The sequence below is a fragment of the Galeopterus variegatus genome, unplaced genomic scaffold (assembly GCF_000696425.1).
Source record: "Galeopterus variegatus unplaced genomic scaffold, G_variegatus-3.0.2 Scaffold414, whole genome shotgun sequence".
Taxonomy (NCBI): domain Eukaryota; kingdom Metazoa; phylum Chordata; class Mammalia; order Dermoptera; family Cynocephalidae; genus Galeopterus; species Galeopterus variegatus.
Genome location: NW_007726525.1, coordinates 142,721 through 166,694, shown reverse-complemented (window position 1 = coordinate 166,694; position 23,974 = coordinate 142,721). Strand labels below are relative to the sequence as shown.

General features: G+C 38.9%; 1 protein-coding gene across 1 annotated transcript in view; it reads right to left on the bottom strand.

The window, feature by feature from the left end:
• KCNB2 (potassium voltage-gated channel, Shab-related subfamily, member 2) overlaps window positions 1-14,632 on the bottom strand; it is a 372,740-nt gene extending 358,108 nt beyond the window's left edge. The window contains exon 1 of the mRNA XM_008568479.1: window positions 14,031-14,632. Within this exon, the coding sequence (XP_008566701.1) occupies window positions 14,031-14,609 (579 nt within the window). The 5' untranslated portion in view covers window positions 14,610-14,632. The remainder of the gene's footprint in view (window positions 1-14,030) is intronic.
• Between the last annotated feature and the right edge of the window lie 9,342 nt (window positions 14,633-23,974).

Here is a 23,974-nt window from a genome sequence, read left to right as displayed (position 1 = left end):
TTATGCCATTTAGACTTTTTTTTTCAGACTCTTTTCCAAACCCCACAAAAGGACACCATATTGTAGGTCTGTCTTGTTTCAAATGCTGGATTTATCCAAATTTGTGACTTCTCCTCAGTAATAGAATAACTTTGCAGGGAGTTCTCTGGGTGGTGTTGGTCTTCCCTATCTCGCTTACAGTTCTCTAGAACAACTGTAGACCATGCTGGGAATGCAGTATCTGATAGGGAGAGACTGACCAGCACAGCTCAGGCTCTGTTCCAGTCTCCCCTAGAAGCAGGATGTCTTTCAATGCTTTAGTCCAATGAGTCACATGGCTCCAGGATGGAAAACCCAAAGGGGGCTGCTTTCCAGGGTTCCTCAGCTACAGTGCAAGTGGGGCACATTCAGACAAGACTCCATCTGCTCTGGGCAGCATTCCTGAGCCTTGGGGGACCACCTTGCCCTGAATCCTATGCTTCTATTGTCCTTTGCAGCCAATCTGTGAGTAATAAATCTGCTTTATGTAACTTGTTGTGTGTGTGGGTGTTCTGTCTAACCAGACTCAGACAAATTGGTAACAGGTGCACAGTGAACCCATTTCACAAACCCCACTTGGGCCCAGTGACCTCCAAAGGGTGGAAGGTTGAATGTAAAAAAAAATGACTAACCCAGCTACTATAGGTTGCTGACAGACTGCACATCCCCTGGGAGTCAGATCAAGCTCTCCTCCCACCACCCACACAAAGGGCTACATTTTACCTATAACAAGAGTCCCCCAGACCTACAGTTCAGTTAGCGAAATGAGCAACCCCAGCAAAGAAAAGCTTCTGAAAGTCCACCTTTCAGCAGCACCTGATTTCTTTCTTTGCATAAACCGTGTGGCATACAGAGCAGCCTACACTGCTATTCTAGATGGAGAATTTATACAATATAAAATGTGAAACCCACATCTGCAGCTCTCAGCCTATTTCAAAAACATAAAGACATTTAAAACCGATAAGATATCCAGTCATCTTAAATTGTCAAAGACAAACCCAGTGTTACTCAGGTGTAATCACTAGGATGAGATATTCAACCTATATCTATGTTGTTTAATCTTCACAGAGAAATAGAAATGTCGTGAAACATTTAGTATCGCTGTTATTTCTGCCCTTCAGTGCCATTTGGTGGCAGGTAGTGTATGCGTCAGGAGCTGTGCTAGGTATCAGCAGTTGAAAATAAGGGACATGATCTGATCCCTCAAGTGCTACAACCTAGCTGAAGAGAGGCACACAGTACAGACAGAATCTCTAGCTAACAAGAGTGAAGAGAGATCTAGGGAAAACCAGGGGGGAGAGAGTCCAGCAGACATCACGGAAGAGCAACATGTGGGCTGAGACACAAGGAAGAACAGAGGAGGGACAAAGAGTGTTTCAGGTCTAGGAGGCACTGGTGGTCACAGAGATGTGAATGTGCCAGGTGTATGCAGGCATGGCTACAGTAGTACACAAGGCGCCCTTGTGCAAATTAGGAAAAAAAGATGTCCCCTCTGGATGGATGTAGCTGTGTGGGAGTACTGCTTATTTACTGAACTGAACAGCCAGTCTAGGCCAGAGTCCTGGCTGCAGGAATGGTTGGTAGTGTGGGACAACCAGAGCATTGTGGTCAGGCATGTGGTGGGACGAGAAAGTTGTAAGGGACCTTGAATGCAATGCTAAGGAGTTTGAACTAGACTGCAGGCAATGGGAAATCGCTGAGGTTTTTAATTCAGGAATAACCCATCTGAGGCATGTTTTAAAAAGATAATTCTGTTGGCTAAATGGAAAATGGGTTAGAATTGGAGGAGAAATAAAGTTAGAAAGTCCAGTTAATGACCTATTACAGTAGTCCAAGAATGATACGATCATGGCCTAGACCACAGCAGTGTATCCAGTGGTCCCAACACAGCAGAGAAAGAATGGGATAAGCAAAGGAAAAAGAGCTTGCAATAGAGACGAAGTATAGACTTAGTGGGAAATGGATGAAGACTCAGTGGTTATAATCAGAGTTCAAGATCCCAAGGGTAGAGTGGTTTCATTCATGTGCTAACAAAGCTCAAGATGTGGAACATTTAGGGTGGGATTTATAATTAGTCACTGTCCTGCAGGATAGCAAGGGTTTGGTGTAAGATGACTTTAAGTCATAAACCTGTTTCCACTGAGTATTGGGAGTGACAGGAATACTGGACAATGATGGAAAAGGAATGATAAATACAACTGGATGGGAAGAGGAATCAGGGTAATGCTAGGCCAATATGGCATTAGTGTGGGACACCGGACATGAATTTGATATTTCTGGCTTTCAACCCTTTAATCTCTATAGATGGATTAATGATGTCTTTTCAGATGATTGATATAAAGTAGTGGTTGGCAAACTACAGCCCATTGGCCAAATCCAGCCTGCTGTCAAGCTTTATTGGAACCCAGCTACACCTGGCTTACATATTGCCCATGGCCGCTTTCTCACTACAGTGGCAGAATTGAGAAGTTGTGACAGAGACCTTAGGGCCCACGATGTCAAAAATATTGACTATCTGGACCTTTACAGAAAAGGTTACCCACCCCTGTTGTAAAGAGTCAACACAAAAAATCCCCAAGCTCACTGTATGGCACAGAACAGACGCTCAATATACATTCCTTCCCCCCTGCTCTTTCAAGCAGGTCACACCAACTGCTGAGGGGTCATGAGCATGTGCCCTTCACTTCACGACCCTGGACTGGAGGGAACAAGCATCATTTTTTTCCCAGGTTGTAAGAGAAGCAGTATTGTTAGAAAACAACCAGTCTCAGAATAAGAAGACAGAGTCAGTGTTGCAAAATGACTCGGATGACCTTAGGAAGTTGCAACTGTACTCATAGAAGACTTTGAAAACAGAAGCTAATTCAGTCTGGTGTAAAGCATCTGTTGGTATCAATCAACCACAGTCTACCCCCAGAGTTAAGTTTCTGCCCCAAACAGAAGGCTCTGGGGATAGCGGCAGCTATTTTGAGGGAGAGGAAGGTAAAACCAGCTAAAAGGAGGGGAGAGGGTAGGTGAGGAAGCAGCTTCTCCCAAAGGGCGAAGAAACGTCGTGTTTAGAGGCTGATTTTAAAGAGTCAAGGAAAGGAAAGCCTACCTAGTCTCAGCCTTTGATGCTTTAGTGATAAAGAAAAACACACACCTGCTTTATAGGTCAAAGCCCAAAATGCAGTCCAGATTGTGGTGGTGATCTAGCTTTTTAAATTTAGACTCTTCACTACATTCAATTTTATTGAAATTGAAGGAGATATCATCTTGTGAAAAGAGTTAGAACCAGCCTAAAAATAAATGCCATATCCAACTGAAGCCAAAGAAATGATATGGAAAAATCAATAATTGGTCAACAAAGTATAACCCAAACAGACCCTGATGAGGAGGGTTCTTGAGGTGCTCAGCTGGGCTGTATGTGGAGCAGGCAGGGCACAGGGTGTTTTGCATTTCTCTGGAAGGGCTGACCCAGGTGAAAGAGCTGAGAGCAGGTATGTAGAGAAGAGCCGGGGATGAGCTGAGCCTCCTGACTCAGAGAGAAAATAAGAGCTTGAAGGAAATAATAAAGACATTTCTTTTTTGGGCTGAGCCCTAATGAGAAAGACATGTGGGTATTTTCCAAGTACCCACTGGTGGCAATATGTTACCTTGGAGAACCTCTTTTGCATTAAAAGTACACCATGAGGCCACCCCACCACGGCCAGTTCAGAACGGCTGATAAACAGCAGAGACCTGTCATCTAACCTTCAGGCTCATTCATTTTTAGATGTCTGCATCAAAGTGCAGCGAGAGAGAAAAGTTCATCAAGATTTGGCATTTTCTAAATAACTCAACAAAGAGAAGTAAACACAGAATCCAAAACAATTTTTTCAATTATAATATAATATTTCTTTAAGCACATAAATGTACCTGATATATTATTAAAATATGCCTCCCCAAACAGTTTGCTACCCGTTAAGCTACCCCATGCTAATTTGTACACAAAACTTTGAAAAAATGAGTGTATATGATTAGCACTTTGCAAACATTCCATGCAATTTAAAATATTTATAATGGTTCAGGAGCAAGAGTTTGTAAAATAAAGACCAGTGCTTAGAGCAGATTTTTGCTTTGAATTTTAATATTACTCATAATGCAATTACTTTACATATATAATACAATAATTTTCACACCTGCAGAATTCATTTAAGAAATATAATAAAATGTACTAGCTTTTTTACATAGCAAATATGAAATGGCAAATTCATGTTATCTTAGATTCTAGCCTACTATTTCATATTTTCTTTCATTGCTTATGTAGTTCATTTCATTTGTGGTGTAGTAAATTATTACCTTTTTAAAAATGAGATTGCCTACCAATGTTTTTCTGCCTCCAGACTAAAAACTGCATTGAAGGGCTGGCCCTGTGGCTCACTCAGGAGAGTGCGAAGCTGGTAGCGCAGAGGCCACGGGTTCGGATCCTATATAGGGATGGCCGGTACACTCACTGGCTTAGTGTGGTGTGGACCACACCATGCCGAGGGTTGTGATCCCCTTTCCGGTCAAAAAAAAAAAAAACTGCATTGAAACAGAATAGGCTTCTCACATCAAGGATACTATGTAGGGCCTCTGCTAGATTCCCAAAGAGAAAATTTCCATTGTACAAGGGTACTTCAAAAAGTTCATAGATAAATTCATATTATCTTTTAATTCTACTTTTCCACGAACTTTTTGAAGTACCCTCATATTAATGAAAAGCATCTGATTTATCACAGCACAAATCTGTTGCTATACTTCATAGATAGTGGCACTGATTTCTTTTTCTATTCAGAAGGATGAAACTACGTGCTTCAATACCAACATACAAGTTAGGCAGTCCTTTACAAATGTTGCCAGAGACAGATGTAAATCTAAGATGAAAACTAAAATTTGAATGTTAAAAAAATCTATATTTGAAGAATCCATTTGGTTGAGAACTTAACTTAGATGACACCAGATAAAACAGCTGCTCTTCAATATCCAAAGTTGCACTCTAGTTTTTACAGTATATTGATTAGAGCTAAAACAATGACTTGGAGGCCAGAGTTCTTCCTCTCATGTGCAGATATCCTGAGGTTCATTGTAGTGAAGGAAGCTGCGACCAAGCAACTCCATCGGGAGCTATGCTGGGATTACTTGGCTGTCCCTGGCACTGCTGTGGCGTAGGCCTGAGGTAGCTATTTAAAGTGGCATTCAACACTTGTGGTTGCATCAGGAATGACTCAATGAGAGTTAAGTTAAAGCATGAAATCCAGGGTGGCAATGACCTCTAGCGTCCTGAAACAAAATCCTGGGAGTCTAACGAAAATACATCTGTTTCTATTCTTGGACCATTAGAACAGTTCCCATGGATTTTCATGCTTGATCAGGTTATCACAAAAGTTTATATTGTGAATGGGCTGACTGTCTAATTTGAATGACAAAGCTGCATCTACCCTAAATTACCAAACACATGCATACATGCTGAAATTCATTACATTTTTCTATAGGTGGGTCTTTCTAACATAGCACACTCTAATGGAGAGGTGGCAGTGTATATGAATAACATGGATCTCTCTCTCTGTCTCATGCATGCATGCACACATACAGAAGACTAGACTTAGTTCAGGTACCACTCAGTGAGGGCTGCTGCTACCTGGTTCACCCACCCTAGACACAGAAGCTTAACTAAAAACATTGGATGGATCTATCTACTTCAAGTACCTCTCTTCACTAATATCCAGAGGAGTTCCTTTGCTTAAGGCTCTATAAAGATATTAAAGGGGATGATGTAAGGGAAAAAAATCCATCCATTTTCTTCATTAGCTAAGGCATTAACTTAAACTCAGATATATGCACAGCCAAAATACATAATGCATAGGTGCTAGGTCTCATATAGTTCTGATGTTAGCTTTTAGTACTCCCTGGAAAAGCTTTAGGGGGATGAAACTAAACGTCTTCCTCTTCCACGTTTCCATTTCTTGTCTCTGTGCCATTTGCTATACTTCTCTGTTTCCTGGTCCATGTCCAGCTGCTCTATTCTCAACTGATTATGTCTGTTTAAGACTGACATAGCAATTGTAGAGCAATCTCACTCTCCTTAAGTCCTTCAAAATTCTGATTATTAACTAGAAGTCATCATCAACGAAGTCCAGGAGATATGGGAAAAGAGTAAGAAGGGTAACGGCTGGGTGTTGCTGAGAGATTCAGCAAGGGCAGCCCGCCCCAGTGCCTGCGTGCTGTGTAGAACATGCTTGCTGGCACTGCCTGGGACACCTTTATCCTTCTCTGTCCCACTGCATAAATAGAAAGGGTTTTAATGACCAAATAGGCTGTTGGTTGGCTAGAATAATTTCCAGGCTGACTGCTACCTTAAAAAGCTTCTATCACCTCTTAGAATACCTAGGTAGAATATTTTTAACGAGGTATGTATCCTGAGAGCTTTATAAATCTCTGCTATAGCATATAATCTCCCCTACAAAATACAATCACATTTACTGAGATTTAGTATATGTAACAATGAGGAGGGAAAACAAACAAAAAAAAAAACAAATTGGGTTAAGCTGAGAGTGCTGGATGGCCAGCTAAGCTGTCATCATCAGTCACTAGTTCCTACAGACCAAGCGTACATTATACAGAATTTGGATTTATGCCTCAGCACTTTACAGATTATTGAGTGTTAAATATTGTGACCATTCCTTCATAAAAATCAGTCACTTTATAAAGTCTCTCACTTGAAATAAAGAAAACAAATCTGTTAATAACCAAATCAGTGTACATGGATTTTTCAAAGCCAGAATACTTAAATACTGCCAAAGTACTCTGTTTTGTGATAACATTAAGTAATGCAGAAAGAACTAACTCCTTAGTTTTTTTCTTAAATGATAATTACTTGTTGAGGTTTAAAAGCTAAGCTTGAAAAAAATCTGAATGTCTTCTTTTAATATTAATGGAAACCAATGATTCTTCTAAAGAGATGGGAAAACTACTTGAACATGAACACTGGCCCTGTCACATGCAACCAAGAAGCAAAGAGGAACTGAAAAATGCATGATTCTTGAGTAGTTTCTTTCTTCCAAAAATATTCACATGTAAGGTGATCATATACTTTATTGTGCAAACTGGGACACTAAGAATGAAAGGAGATGCTATTAATAATTAGACTGGGACAAAAGGCATTAACCGGGGCAATCTCTGTAAAACCAGGACCTATGGCACCCTAGGTAAGGGGACGTGGGTTGTGAACTTTTTATGGACTTCCTCCTCTTTTCCTGCCCTTCTCTCCCTGATCAAATATGGCCAAGTGAGCTGAGTGGTGAGTTTGCAGGACAGCCTTTCCGCAAAAGCAGAGAAGCATGGATCTAGAAATAGGACCACTGGAGGTAAAGAATGGAATATTTGAGACATTTTAATCAAAACCCTATTTTGTATTTTTTTTTAATTCCTAATTTCTTCTAGTTTTTGACCTGTCAGTCTTCATGGATGATATATTTTAAGAAAGGAGAATACAAATCTCCAAGCTAAACCTGCACAGATTGGCCAAGTTCTTTCAAACTCTATTGCCTATTAGCCCCTCTGAATTTTTGCACTATGTTATCAGAAGAGCACGAACAGCTTAATCAGTACAGCTGGGATGCAGAAAGGATAGAAGGAGAAAGAAAAATGGTAAACAATCAACACAGAAACAGCATGAATGACTGGCATGCTAATGAGCCCGCTGCCAACCCTAGATACGAATCAGAGAACTGCACTGTACTCAGAGGTACCTCGATGTGGGGAGATTTCTGTGTGTGCTCCCGCTCCACCAGTTCATCTTTTCGGCCCATTTATGGTTTAAATGGCTATTCTTATTTTAAATCCCTGAGAAATTCATTTAAAAAAAGTGAGTGTCGTGTAGCCAGAGCTGTTCTCTTGACTATACCTACCTACAAACACAACATGTGAAGGTTCTGTTCTTGAACTGAAAGGAAATCATTCATGGTTTTGTTCCAAAACCATCCACTTTTTCACTCAAAGCATCAGAATAACTGATCTATATATAACAATAGAATGAGAACATTATGCATTCTTTCCCCCTGGATGTGTACACAGGAGTTTTTGTTTTGTTTTGATTTATTTTCTTTTTACTATTTCCATGACTTGAAAGGCCCATACTCCAAGTGGAAGAAGGAGTGTAGTTCTCAAGGAGTTATTAATAAATAGGGTGCCATCCTCTGGGAAGCTATAACTTTGATCCCTGGCTCTCCAGGGAGTTGGAGTTCCAGACATAGACTGTACATCTGCCACCACCAGCTCCCCACTTGATCCAAGAATGACTAAGGTCTCCCGGACCTTCCCCATGCTAGCTTTGGGTGTTGTGTTGCACCATCTTGCCTTGGGTTGAATGTCCCCCCAAAACTTAGTCTCTACTGTGACAGTGTAAAGAGGGTAGGAAATTACTATTATTGTAATTGAAAGGTGGGGCCTTGAAGAGATGATTAGATTGTAGGACCATGCCATAGTGAATGGGTTAGACACGGTGGTCAGGGGCATGATTCTGAGGGCTTTAAGAGTTATTGCTCTCTCTTCTCTATCATTTTCACAATGTGATACCTGGCTGTCACTGTCACCACCACCAAGACTCTCACCAGATGTGTTCCCTGGACTTTGGACTTCTCAGTCTCAGAAACTGTAAGCAATAAATTTCATTTTCTTTGTGAATTACCCAGTTCCATGTATTTTGTTATAAGCAACAGAAATGGACTAATACATATGCCAACAATGATGGCCATGTGGACGTGTGGAGGAAATGGGCAGGAGGCAGGAAACACGGCCATCTCCTTCCCTCTATTCCATGCAATTTTAATGAAAGCAATAACACCCCCAAGGAGAGGAAACTGGTTCTCGTGGGGAGAGGTGACAAAACTTAGACATTACGATCACCTGTGGCCCTCTGAGCTCCACCCTACCTAACAACATCTTGTTCCATCTTACTCCTTAGTATTTAGTTTCTCGCCTCTCATCAGGGAGAATTTAAAATGAACTTAAAGTTTCTCCTTAGGGAGCTATTAATGAAAAAAATTGAGAAACGTTACTCTAGTCAATCATTCCCCTCTTTCCCTAGGCTAAAATAGAGCCATTTCCCGAGGATACAAGGTGAGAGAAAGAGAGAAGGAGGAGGAAGAGGAGCAGAACAGGGGAAACGTGAGAGGAAGTGGTGGCTGTGGGTGAGTGAGGAATGGAGGAGAGGGAAGCGCATGATGGACAGCACCTCTGCTTGACCCTGTACCCGCCCAACAAAGGGGGAGCTGGGTGGCTCCCACTCTCTGGTTCAGATGAAATGTACAGTAGTCCCCCTTATCCACAGGGGACACATTCCAGGACCCCAAGTAGATGCCTGAAATTTCAGATAGTACCGACTCCTATATGTACTATGTTTTTATCTATACATACATACCTATGATAAGGTTTGATTTATAAATTAGGCACAGTAAGAAATTAGCAACAATAACTAATAATAACATAGAACAATTATAACAATATACTATAATAAAATATGGGCATAATATGGGAATGTGGTGTCTCTCTCTTCCCCTCCAAATATCTTATTGTACTGTACTCACCTATTTTAAGACAGTGGTTGACCGCGGGTAACTGAAACCACAGAGTGAAATCGCAGATAAAGGGGGGACTACTGTGTTTCTACAGATGTTGCCTCCTGTTCTTATCAAACAAGTCCTGTTTATAGGCTAGCTTCCTGACCTGGCACTGAGGGCAGACTGTTGTCCAGCCCTGTCCTGCATACCCCATCCACTAATGCTCCCAGGTTGAAGCTTGCCTTGCCTATCTGGGTTTGTTTGAGACACGGTTGATTTCCTCTGTTCTTGGCCTTCTTCAGCTGTCCACGGTGAGGGCCCTCGGTGGCACTGATGAGTCCAGTTTCTCTCAGATCTCAGGTGAGCTGTTCTACTTTCTGATTGCTGTTTCATCCCAAAGGCTGAGACCATTTTTCCTTAAATACTTTCAAACACCTCTTAGACTGAGGTTGCTGCATACAATATCTGCAGGCGAATGGCAGCTGCAGTTCCTTTTGGAAAGAGGCCAAGGAAAAGGGAGCAAAATTTTTCCAATCCAGAGACTGACTAAATTGCCCTGGTCTGGAAGAGGTACAGGATCAAGTCTGATTCCAGCTCACTGCCCAGGAAACTGGCACCCAGTTAAGCCCATCTCCTTCCCCCCATCCCCCACACGCTCCTATGAAAGCCATACCAGAACCAGCAATTCCATGTCGTAGTAACCCAGAGAGCTGTCCCAGCCATCCCCTGAGTCCATATGGTTAGGCCACACATTCACAAATTGCCTCAAATTTAAACTTTGTACATTATCTCTATGTGATACAGTACCAAGATACACAGGACTGAAAGATGACAAAGCCCATCATATAGACGTAAACTTGTGTCCTATTACCACATCACCATACCCCAGAGAAGTAATAATTTCTATTATTACTGTCATTATTTTGTGAAAAGTACAATTATATTTCACGGTTTTCTGTGTATGTGCAAAAATGTTAACTTGTTCAATATAGACGTTTCAAACACACTACATTTATAAACCTATTTTGCCATTTTTTCCAGTTATTAATACACTAGAAAGTTCAATTAATAGAAGTGGCTCCTATGTGACACCAGGGAGCATGTTCTATAAGAGATGAATTGTCATTGTCAGAGTCATAGCCAAAGACAAAGTATGACAGGTCAACAAGCCTTGCAGTAATTTTGTATATCACCGAGGATCCCCATAGCATGGGCTGAACAATTATTACTTAATTGATTATTGAGTATTTATTCCATATCAGAGAATAGATATTTTAACTTATTGTCAAACATCTGATAGAAAGGGTCAAGTATTTCCTTCCATACTAGGGATTTGGCAAATAATCTTATAACTTTCATACTTTCTTTATTGAAAAAATACTATAGATAAATTATAAAATATAGAAAAACCAAAAGAGGTAAAAAAAAAAAAAAACAAAACCCAAATATTTTCAATGATGATATAAAATCCTTGTTTAAAATAATAGAATAGGGCCGGCCCAGTGGCGCACTGGGTAGTGCGCCGCTTGGGAAGCGCGGTGGCGCTCCCGCCCGAGGGTTCGGATCCCACATACGGACCGGCTCCCGCTCACTGGCTGAGCGAGGCGCGGGAGCAACGCCGAGGTTTGCAATCCCGTTGCCGGTCCCTGGTCCGGTACGGGGGCAACACTGAGGGTTGCGATCCGTTGCCGGACACGGAAAAAGACAAAAAGACCAAAAAAAAAAAAATAATAATAATAATAATAATAATAGAATATTTTAAAAATTCTGGACAGAAGGGAGTGTCTTTCTCAGAGTCTACTCTAATGTATACAGCATATGTAGAGCATATGTCCAATTGAATTACCAAACTAAATAAGCAATAATTGAAAAGGCAAGGTAAACAGATATTCTTCCCCAAAGACATCTTACCTCCTAGGCAAGTAAGGAAGAACATAAAGATTCCACGCATTCCTACACAAGAGCTTCATAGCAGATGTAGGAGCCTGATGTACCCATAACATAAAGTAAATAGTGAGGGCTAGATTATCATCCTACTGAAGCTGTAACAAAACTACTTGTTCTTAAGTTTTGAAAATATCACATATACCTGCATTAGTGCTGCCCTCACCAAGAATTATTCCAGAAAAATAACAAGTTATATGACTGAAGAAGAGTACAGGAAAAGGTAGCAGTCTATAAATGACACAACACAGAGCTATTTTTAAAAGGCTCTAAACCTTAGATAAATGAACAATACTTTTACTAAACTACTACTTTTACAAACGTAAAAATAATTTCCGTAATATTTCACTATTCAGAGAAGAAAATGTAGACATTTAAGTAAACAAACACAAATTTTTTAATGAAAATTTATAGTAAAGAATCTACTTAAGGTAGCAAAGGCTCAGCTTGATTAATAATTTGGAAATAAATTTACTATTTATAACCACATAAAATTTCCCAAAACCCATGTCCTTAGCTGCCGAATGTAGTTTGTAGGCAGATATCTACACATACACACGTAATTTGAAACAACTTTAAATAATCTGTCTGATGCATAGGGGTTTATAATGGTATATTGTAATAGTCCATTAACATCATCACCTTCCTAGAGATCAAGAGATGGCTGCTACTTCTAAAATTTAGAGATTAAATAAATTCCCTTGTCCGGGTAATCAGGTTATGACCCTATTCCATCCTTACTAGAAATTCTGTTGAAAAAAGTACAGATATATTTTAAAGTTTTTTCTATAATGTTACTTAACTTTAAATATATGTTAATAATGTTGTTATGAACAAATAAACCACATTAACCTCTCAGATTTTCTTTGATTTAGCTGCCCATTCCTACACAGTTCGCTAACTTCCTCTGGAACTTTTGATTGAATAATTATTTATTCCTGAGTTGCCTAATGGTTTGAAAGAGTTAACGTAACACCCATAATACCCACTTAAATCCAGAGTCTATCCCATTCACTTTCAAAATTTACTCCGTATATTTAGTAGTAACTCAAATATGTGACGGAACACTTGACATCAGAAGGAGCAGTAGCCTTTCTTAACCAAAAGCTTTAAATGTGGCACATCTATTTCTTTCTTACAGGTAAAACAAAAGCAAACATATTCTCTGTAATTACAAAAAAGCCTGATTGAAATCCTCCATTTGCCACAAAATATGCATTTCTTCATTAGGTACAACAGAAATACATTTTATTTCATTTAGGTGCACATCCTGGCACCTGGGAAGTAAAATGCCTTCAGAAGTCAACCAGAAACAAAACCAGATATATCAAAGAGAGCCAGGAGCAGTTTTACAGTTGTCTGCATTAGCTGATTATTTACACTATTTATATGATGTGGATTATCATGTGGAATCTTAATTTCCAGTCAAAGGCTCATATGATATATTATATTTCTGTAATCGTTGCTGTTCATAAGAAAGAAGATATTTGAAAAAACTGTAAGTAATCAAAAGAATTCATAAGATGACACACTCCTCCCTTCTCCATTCCACACTCCATTTTCATCTATTATGCACAAAACATCGATATTATGCTCCTGTAGCTAAAGATGACTCTTTTGACTTTTTACTTATTCATACTGCAATACAGAACTAAATATACAGGATGAAAATCGGTTTGGGCAAACCCCCAAAGCTCTAGATAAAAGTAGATAAACAGAATCATGCAGTTGAATTAAATACTGAAATTAGTTACAGAAAATGTACTTGAGATTTAGATAGATGAAGGCATAATGAAAAAATACAAATTTACCTTTGTTTTAAGCCAACACTTGATGAACTTAGAGGTATGGTAATACCTCAATTGTGAAAATATTATGCACCAACGGTCAGAAACATCATCATTAAAGCAGACTTTGCCAAAGGAGGTAAATGGATGCAGTCCGGAAGTTGCCTCATTCCTTATGCAGCTTAACAAGCCAGCCCCTTCGCCATTTTCATGGCCCTCCAGCCCTCTGAGCTACTTGGGACCACATTCATGCTCTCCTCCCTTTCCCTGAATCTCCACAGAAAAATGCCAGGGTGCACCTCCTCTGCTTCCAATGACAGCACCTTCCCTTATTCAAGATGAAGCCCAGGCCCCAGGCTTCAGGAAGACTCTTTGCCTGAGGGGTCTGAGTGAGGGCTTTCTCCTCAACCTCCATCTCACCAAGAAAACCAGAACTCTCTTCCCTACTCCATTGCCCAGGACTGTTCCTACCAATCATAATATTTATGAAATAGTAATGCCATTTTACAACATTACACAGGAAGAATAACTTTACTTGACTTAAACAAGGCTTGGGAAAGAATTTTTCACTATCTGTGTAGCCATATTTTGTTTGTCTTACCACAACAATTACATATTTTGTCTATTTTACCAAAATAATTAACACAAAAATGACACTCTCCAGAATGCAGGTAACACCTTCTCTGGCCACTCACAGGCAAGCCATGCCCCGCTTTCCTACCTTTGCAGCCACCGATGAGTTAGGTTTCTCCAGCAAGTCCCAGAGCTTCTTCCTTTTCTCGGGACAGCAGGTATTATCAAACTCTTCTCCCTCTCGCTCTCGCATAGTCTCTGCCTCTCGCCTCAGCTCCTCGTTCATTTGTTCCTTCTTTTGATGATATCTGGCCTGGCAGCAGGACTCTAAGTAGATCTCATCAATCCCCCAGTAATCAAGCTCCTGGCCAAAAGAGAGAGCACACATTTCTTCCATCATGTGGAGTTTACCGGTCCGGTAGAAATTTAAAATGGAAGTGAAGGCTCCTGGATGTCGATCGAAGAAATACTCATTCTCGTTCAGATTGTAGTCATCGCACACTTCCAGGAGGCTCTCGTGTGTGTTGCAGTCTCGGAGCTTCCCCAGGCGAGTCCTGGGCAGCCTGTCCAACGTTCTCCACAGGACTTCGTGGTTGAGGCCCCCCACGTTGATTTTAACTCTCCGGGAGCACGTTTTGCTCCTGATAATGTCCACAGGTTCCGGAGGAAGAGAAAGTGTCGACCTTGAAGTCTTCCTATTTAAGCCAGGGGGAGCCTTTTCTGCCATTTTGAACTGGACAAAGCTGCACAGTCCTTAAAAAGATGAGGTCAACTGAAGCAGGGTCCCTCTGGGGCAGGCATTTCCACCATCACAGCTGGAAGAAAGCACAACCACTTGGTTACTTGAATTTTTCGTAGAGTATTTCCTCTTTTACGGTCTCATTCTGTTGTTACAACCAGGACGTACAGTATTAACTACTGAATATTTTTGGAGATATAAATCTTTGCTTTAAGGTATAAGAAAGAGGAAAAGACAACACAGTGTACTACACAGAAGAGGCTAGGTATTCAACGGTACACACCATAGGTGACACCTTCCAAGTTTGTCACCAGAAACCTCTTTTTCAAGCTGCAGACTAAAATATCTATGTGCTGATCAATCCTCCCTCTATAAACCACAGACACCTTCAGCTAATTTGACCATGCCTCCAATCTGCCCAGTTCCTGTTCATTCTCCATCTCAGATTTATGGCCTTCCCACCTCCATACCCAGTTCTCCATACCCAGTTATCCAAGCTAAAACTCTGAGAAATTCTGATCCATCTATCCATATCCAAATAAGCACCAGGTTTTATAACTCCTAACCATTAAGTTCTCCATCACCATTACTGAGACCCCATTACCACCAGCCTGGTTCAAACCCTCAGAATCACTTGCAAACATTTCTACATTAGCCTCTTAAACTGGAACCCAAACACTGTTTTTTTCCACCTAAAAACCATTCTCCACACAGCTACTAAAATGATCTGCTAAAACACAAATTTGACCTTGCCACTCACATGCTTTAAACCCTACAAAGACTCATTGCTATCCGAAGTATAAAGTCCACAGCACTTTAAAGTCTAGTTAGTCCTACTGGATCTAGTCTCCGTCTCCACCTTCACATCTCGTCTCTCCTTCATCACCATGTTCCAGCAACCCCAGACTGCACACACCATTCTATTTCAAGCTCCTGGCCTTTCCATGCTATGTCTAGGAAGTGCCTCCATCTTTCCCATTTCCTTTTGACTAACTGCTGCTGGCTCTTCAAGACTCAACTCAGACATCACCTCCTCCAGAAAAGCCTCCATGATATTCCCCCTCTGGGATCACGAAACTGTCTGTGAATGTCTCTTCTATTTCACCTTACCATTGCAGTAACTCCTTTCCCACCATATGCTGGAAGCTTTTGAAGACAGACAATCTTCTTTATTATTATATCCCTATCATCGAGTATGTGATTATACATTGTTGGAGTTTAACAAATGTTAAACAATAAATCAATTCTTTAATTTTTTCCCATAAAACAGCTGCACAAAGTAATGCATATGGCCAGAAAATGCATAAATGGGATTATTGGGATCATTTGCCTAAAGTGCATCTATGCTTACATGTTATGTATGAATACAGTATATGTCAGAATGTGTGTGTTTGTGGGTGCATGTTTGTATTCTTTTGCTTCACAGCTCTTTTCTCCTGTGTACTAATTCTTTAAAACATTTCTGCTCTAGTATTTTCTCTTGTTGATCTATTATTCTGATCTGCAGCAGCAAGCGTCTTCTCAGTTATCTTCCCCTATAACATTTTTGCAGAAAGCATGGAGCTTCAAGCAATTCATCCAAAACACCACCTTTAATGTAAAACACCATATTTCACACAGATGATGGCTTATGCCAAAGGGAAAAGCTTTTAGATTTAAGAGGTCCTTATAATTAGAACTCTCTTTTAAGATACACACCAATTTCTGCATGCCTCTGGTTTCTCCATCCTGTAAATTAAATTTATTTCTCCATCTGGAAGCCAAGTATCCTCTCAAATGAATATAAGTTTGTGAAAAAATGTAGATGGACTATATAAGAAGTATCTCAAATATGGCCAGTAAATATACTTGAACTGGGAATTTTTTCAACTACATAGTTATAGGAATATTTTAAGCATATACATGCTTCCATCATAGATGACAAAAATGCTTATTTTCATATAAATAAAGAGGAGCTGTAATGATAGGCTAAGTAATTTAAATTCTCTTAACTTCATTTCCTAATCTACAAAATGAGGATAATAGTATCTACTTCATAGGCAGTATTATGATGATTTAATGAGATAATTTATGTGAAGTGTTCACTATAGGGAGGTATATCTGAATAGAATAATAATATTTATATTTCTCCCTGAAGTTTGGTTTCCAACCACCAAAAGAAAACTAAGATTAAATGCTGTATCAGTGTCTATTGCATAAATTCTAAGTTTTAATTCTTTTCCTTACACATATGTTATGTCTTCCCCAGTGGATTATAAACCTATAAGGCCTGAAATTGTGGGTCACACCTTTTCTCTACAAAGCACTGTACCCACACATAACAGGCACCTCATCGCACATATCTTTGGTCCCATTGATGCTCATGTCTGAATTTTATATTCAGTTGACAATGAAAAATTGAGCAACAATATCAGGATCAGTCAACACAGCTAAAAATATTAGAGATGGGGCAATACCAGTGGTGAATCTGAATGTCCAGTCTCGATTAAGTAACATTTGTAGGTGCATTGACATCTCAACAGTCCATACAGATGATGTGAATAGTCCACATGAATAATAAACAGTAAGGCTAATCCATTTTGAGTCTGAACACAAATAAGCATAACATGAATTTACTCTTTTTGGAATATCATGTCTTATACTAATGTGAAGAACATAAATGGTTTTTGAACTGATTATACCATCAGATAAGAGATTTTCCAGAAAACTCCAGCTAACTCCAGTATGATACATATATCTCATATTTGTGGTCAAGGGCATAGCGTGACTTGATGCTTTGCAAAAGTCATTGCTAAGAGCAAATGCTATGTCATAGTCACCAGTAGGTCACCATTTGTCTTAAATAATTTCACACTCATAATGTATAGTGAGTTTTCCTTTTTTGTACAATGTGTATCTCAAGTGAAGAGAGGTCATGAGACTTAAATTTCAAAAATCTTCTTCACTGATCAAGAACTTTCTATTATAAGAAATCCAGACTTAATTACAAATCCCATATTAAAGACAGACTGAAATTCAATGCCCTTTTTTCAAAGCAGGAGGAGAGAAACTCAGAGTGAGAGGATGGCTTGTTGATTTGATTTTCTTAAGACTTAAAGATGATCTGCTCTGATTATTGCTACTCTGGTTAAATATTTTTATTCTTCCTTGGCTGAATGTTCTGCTTGTTACCTGATAAAGAGTGCAGGCTCTAAGGCATAAGTTCTTGAGTAGCTGAAGAGCTATAGTGTTCAGAAAATTAATCCAGCTTTCAGAATAAGCCTATAATTCAAGTAAACTGCAGAGAGTAAGCCCTGATCAACAAAGTTACTTTGAAACACACTGAGCCTCCTGTCTGCCTGCTTGCCTTCTCTCTCTTCCTCTCAGGATTTCTCTCCCACTCTCCAGTCTCTGACTCTACACGCTCCTTATCTTTCTTCCTTTCCTTCTCCTTCCTTCCTATCCTTTTGCCTAGATCTTTCCATCCTCACAGCCTCTTAAACAACCACAAAACCAAACTATATATTTCATTCGTGCACATACTTCATAAAAATCTTCTATACCCTACACAAGACTCCTAAGTTGAAAAATAGCATGTCTCTGCCTGGAAGCATAAACCAGGAGCTTGTATGGGACTGTAAAGGGCTCTGTCTGAAGCTCCGGACACCTGGGTCCAGCTGGGCTGAACTTCTACATCTCCTTCCCCTTTCTGATTACACTTTAGTTTCCTCGCCCATTAAATGGTAGCATTTCCAGGCCTATGATTCTTTGATTTCCTACAACACTTGGTTAATTTTTTCCTCCCACTCCGATTCTCTGGACTTCACCACCTTCAGATAGAAATAAACTGATTCTACCTCACAGCCAATGAAAACATTTTTTCATGTCTAGTTTCTTAAGAAAAAGGTGATTTTCTTCTTTCATTTAAAGAACTCTTTAATATTTATCACGGCTTGAAACAGACTACCTTCAGAACATCATAAAAGTTTCATTTATTTTATTTAGTGTTTAGTTGATTTTCTGTACTTTAACTTTTCGTTTCTAATCTTGGTTCTTTTCTGCCATATTTATTTCACTTCTAACAGTGAATCTGTCGGTTCCCTCCGGGTTAGATATTCTGTCTTACCACTCCAGAGTGTTTGCAAAATGTATGTTTTTAATTTAGTAATTAAAGTGGATACAATGCTACATTTTCTCACATATACTTATATAAGTGAAATTATGTCTATTATAATAATTTTATCCCATAAGAATTAATCATGTAATTCAATTCAATATATAAGTATAATATGTGGTAATTCAATGCTTAAACTGTGTAGATGTTATGCAACTGTGTAGAGTTCATATACATAAACTGCCAGTTATAAATCAGAGACACATATTTATGTCAAGGGCAAAATCTCAGTAAATATTTTCTTTTGGCAGTTTGTTGATATATTTCACCTCATTCCATCAATTGAAAGTCAAGCTTGCAACAAATCAGTCGGCCACTGCAAATGGACTACAAATCCCTTTATTAGTCTGTTAAAGAAAAAAAGCAACTCTTTAAACAATAAACAAACATTTGAGGTTTGCACAGCTGCACCCTGCTCCTACCAGCAGTGTGGAATTATGCTGCCACCCGTTCAGGGACAAAACTGACAAAACACAACTTTTTGATCATGGCATCATAATTATAGCTTGAGGCTCCAGGTTGGAGGGGGTGAGTTTTTTACTGTAGTCTCAAAAATACTAGCATTATGTCATACACTTGACACTTCCTTAGTGTAGCCAGGCAGGGTAAGTCACATGTGCCATCCTGTGAAGATACAAAGCAAACCTTTCTCAAGATTTAACTGATGTTCAACATTTCATTTTTGTGTTTCTAGTACATGCTAAGCAGGCATTTGCAAACAAACAGCTCTGAGACCTTTAAAGTGTATATCACTTCATGAATAGCTCGAAAGCATTTTCCTAAATTTTCACGCATGGTATTAAGTAGTAAGTTTTGTAGCAGCTATTTCTGTTTCAGAGAGCCACAAAGATTATTTGCAGTAGACATCTGGAGAGAAAGGCATTGTAATTGTTACATGAAAATTTCATTAGTTTTTAAAGAATTTCATTACCTGCTGAAATTTTAAAAAGCACCTCCAAAATTTTCTAATGAAAGACAATAAAATTATAACCAGTTAAAAACAAATCAAATATATATTATTCTCTCTATAAATAACATATATTTTATATATATATATTATTTTAAAGTAAGGTACTGGAAACGTTTAGCTATTATAAAAAATTCAACAAACCTGGACTACTTTAGAACCCTGTCAGAAATATTAATGAATTTCATATTGTTTATTATTTTTTAGTATATCAAGTTCTAGCAATAACTGAAATGTTGTCCTTGTCCTCAAAAGAGTGGAAGGTGGCATTTCTTTTCTGCAATCAAAGGCTGCTAATATCAATATGCTCCTCAATTTTAGCACAACTATTTACTTCTTAGATTAAAAAAAAAGAATCCAGGACTTTTATCCTTGATATAACCAATGCTTTTTTTAGATACACTCAAATGAAATCCTAAAAGCTTTGCTTTCAGTGGTCAAAGGAAGCACTGAGTTGCAGTAAAAAGGGGAAAAGACAACTAATAAGTAGGATATGTAATACGAGCATCTTTCAATATCATAGATGTCTCTAAATTTATAAATAAACTATTTTATTTAGAGGCACAATATGATCATCAGAATAGAGAATTATTTAAAGAGTTAAATTATATATACACACACACAAACACACACACACACACACACACACTATAGTCACTAAAACACTAGATTTGACTTTAGAAAAATGGCTTTTTATGAGACACAGCTGACAAAAAAAAAGTCCTCCTCTACTCTGAAAAATATAATACTGAGTTATAAAGCATCTTGGACCTTTTACAAATTACAAGTATAGTCATGGCTAGAAATGTTCAGTCTGTTTCAGAACAAACACAAAAAAGTCTGAAACATTTATATAAGCATTCAGCCATTTAGCTGGTGGGTTTTTCTATTATGACGGTAAAAGTGCCCTTTACACTGGAGCCCAAGATGTGTTCTTTTAAATGTCTCCTTTTGTAAAAGTCTTCACAGAGTCACAGCAGAGTGAAGGGGATAAATAAAGATGAAAGGTGATGAGAAAAATAAAGAAGATAGCCAACAAAGAAACTATCAGTACCACCAAAAGGAACGAGAAACAACAGGCCACTCTGTAATATCCTGGAAAAAAAAAACAAAACTCACAAATTTCAGTCGCTACCTGGTATTCCTTGTGGATCATAGCATCTGCTGTTTGGATGATTGACTTAAATTTCATATTCCACTTAGATGTTTGGCATAAGGTAGATTTAGCCTCTGTGAAACCAAATAAAGACATGTTCATGATATCTGAATAGGATTTGAACATTTTGTTAGGTTCCTTCCAATAAAACTAGCTTTTAGATCAAGTAATGATCAGTCTGGGATGTTCAGTAGTAAGATTCTTATACAAGGAATATTTCTCAGTTGGACTCTGTTTAATAGTAAAGATACACCTTTAAATTACATTCCTGTTTCTACTTCTCTATAATCAAACACATTATAGGTAATATAGCTTTATTAAAAGCTCAAATACTGAGAATTAGTCTCCATGACCTAAACATCACACTATGCTTTATATAACCCAATGTTTCAAAACTAGAATCAAAGAACATATCAAAAAGGAGCTTATATATGATCTGGCCCAATTTTCTTACTTACACCTTTTAAAACTGAGATCCAGTGAGGCCACATGACTTGGCTAACCTCACTTGGTAGCTGCTGAGCTTGAACTAGAACCCGATCTGTAGATGTCTAGACACATCACTTGCCACTACACCTCACCTCATTATTCTTTGCTTTTCACCTTCTAGTCAAAGTTTTTTTTTGTTTTTTTTTTCCTTTTTGTCTTTTTTTCGTGTCCGGCAACGGACTGCAACCCTCAGTGTTGCACCCGTACCGGACCGGGACCGGCAACGGGATCGCAACCCTCGGTGCTGTGCCCGCCCCTTGCTCAGCCAGTGAGCGGGAACCGGTCTGTATGTGGGATCCGAACCCTCGGCGGGAGCGCCACCACGCTCCCAAGCAGCACACTGTAGCAGTGCACCACCGGGCCGGCCCTAGTCAAAGTTTTAAAAAGCTTTATTTCTTTGTCTACCCCATGTCAAAATATTGATTCAAACTACACCAAGCTGAGAAGTGTTATCTTCCACATCTTGTTCGTTTCAGTACAGGGAAATGGCTGCAGCCAGGCAACCTGACTGTGCTCCTGTGAAGAGAGGAGCACTTCACAGAACGCCCTTTACTGACCTCCGCTTCCCTGGCACTGGTTTTTCATGACAGCTCCCTCCTCCCACTCTGGACCCCTCCGTCAGTTCTGCACACTGCAGCCCGCACACCAGCAGGTCAAGGCCATCTCTTGTAGAAGACGCTTCTGTGGCTTTCCAGCTCTTAGGATAAAGACACAGTACAATTCAAAGACTGCAAGGTCTATCTTCCACTTATCTCTGTGCTTCTATCTCTGTGTACCTTGCTGCCTTCACTCTCTGTTCTAGATTCTTCTTTCAGTTCTTCTAACATGCCATTCTCCCTCTGCCACAGGAAATTTGCACTTCTTTTCTCTTTCCTCTTCACCTTCAGATATCAAGACAAGGGTCACATATTGGTGCCTTCCAACCCCCTGGACTATATGATAATCCTCCTACTTTAAGAATTTATAGAACCAGCTACCTTTCACCTATAGCAGCACTTGTTACAACATCAGTTTTATATTTGTTGGGAAAATTAATTTGATTATTTGATTAATATCCATCCTCTCAACTAGACTCTTAAGTTCCTTGAAGGCAGAGATCATGTCTGATCTTATTCATCATTGTATTCTAAATGACATATAATGAATGTTTAAATATTAGTTGAAAGAAAAAGTAAAAAATTATATTTATATATTTTATTTATTTATTTAAAAATAATTTTCCTCTCATTCTACCTATCTCGTTACATTACCTGCCACTCCTCAAATTCAATATGAATTCTATGTATAAAACATTCTTTTCCACATTCTCCATCTGATAAACTTTTATTGATTATTCAATGTTGAGAACAAATATCTTTTCCAGGGAGAGTTAATTTCTCCCAACTTAATGAGTTAGAAGTTTGTTTTATCTACTACAATGCTTTTCTCACTGTATCATAATTATCAATTACAACTCTTTCTCATTCATTCACTCAGCAAATATTTATGAACCTCTGCTTTGATGAGGAATAATCTCTGGCATCATGGCGTTTACATTCTAGACAGACATTCTACAAACAAGCATGCAAGCAGCTAACTACACTTGTGAAAGAAGCTACAATGGAGAAGAAGGTGCCAAGTGAGTTTATAAATGGAAACACCTTCTTGACTGTGAATCACTTAAAAGTGATGAACATCTCTCCATGCATATTCACATCTTTGTTTCCTAGCTAGTGTGGCCCATATTTTGAGTACATAACAAATGTTTGCAGACTACCCAAAAGAATGAATGGTAAGTGAAATATAAATTTAAAGCACTAGTATCTTGTTTGCTTTGTTTTTTTTGGTCAGATGTTTTAGTTAACATCTAATATTAGTTTATTATGGTAACTTCCATTTACTTAGAAGTTCTTCCGACCCTTCTTTACCAATTTTAACAAGTCCTGGGTTCAAAATAAGAGCTAGATTTTCTGGAACTAGGTAGATAACAAATTATAAATAAATAAGACTCTCCAGTAATTATTGCTGCCCAACAACTGTGCTACCTCAAAAAAACCACCAGACCCACTGCTGGAAGTGTTTAAGTTGATCCCAGATGACCCTCTTTCAGGTATGCACAACTGGGGAAGAGACTGCCTCTTCAATAAATGGTGCTGGGAAAATTGGACACCCATAAGTAAAAGAATGAAAGTAGACATGCATCTCCCACCATATACCAAACTCAACTCAAAATGGATTAAAGAATTAAATATACATCCTGAAATTATAAAACTCGCTAAAGAAAACATAGGGGAAACACTTCAGGAAGTAGAACTGGACATAGACTTTATGAATATGACCCCAAAAGCACAGGTTACAAAAGGAAAAATAAACAAATGGGATCATAGCAAACTAAAAAGCTTCTGCACAGCAAAAGAAACAATTAACAGAGCAAAAAGACAACCAACAGAGTGGGAGAAAATATTTGCAAAATATGTATCTGACAAAGGATTAATATCCAGAATATACAAGGAACTCAAACAATCTAACAGCAAAAAAACAAGTAACCCAATTAAAAAATGGGCAATGGAGCTGAATAGGCATTTCTCAAAGGAAGATATAAGAATGTG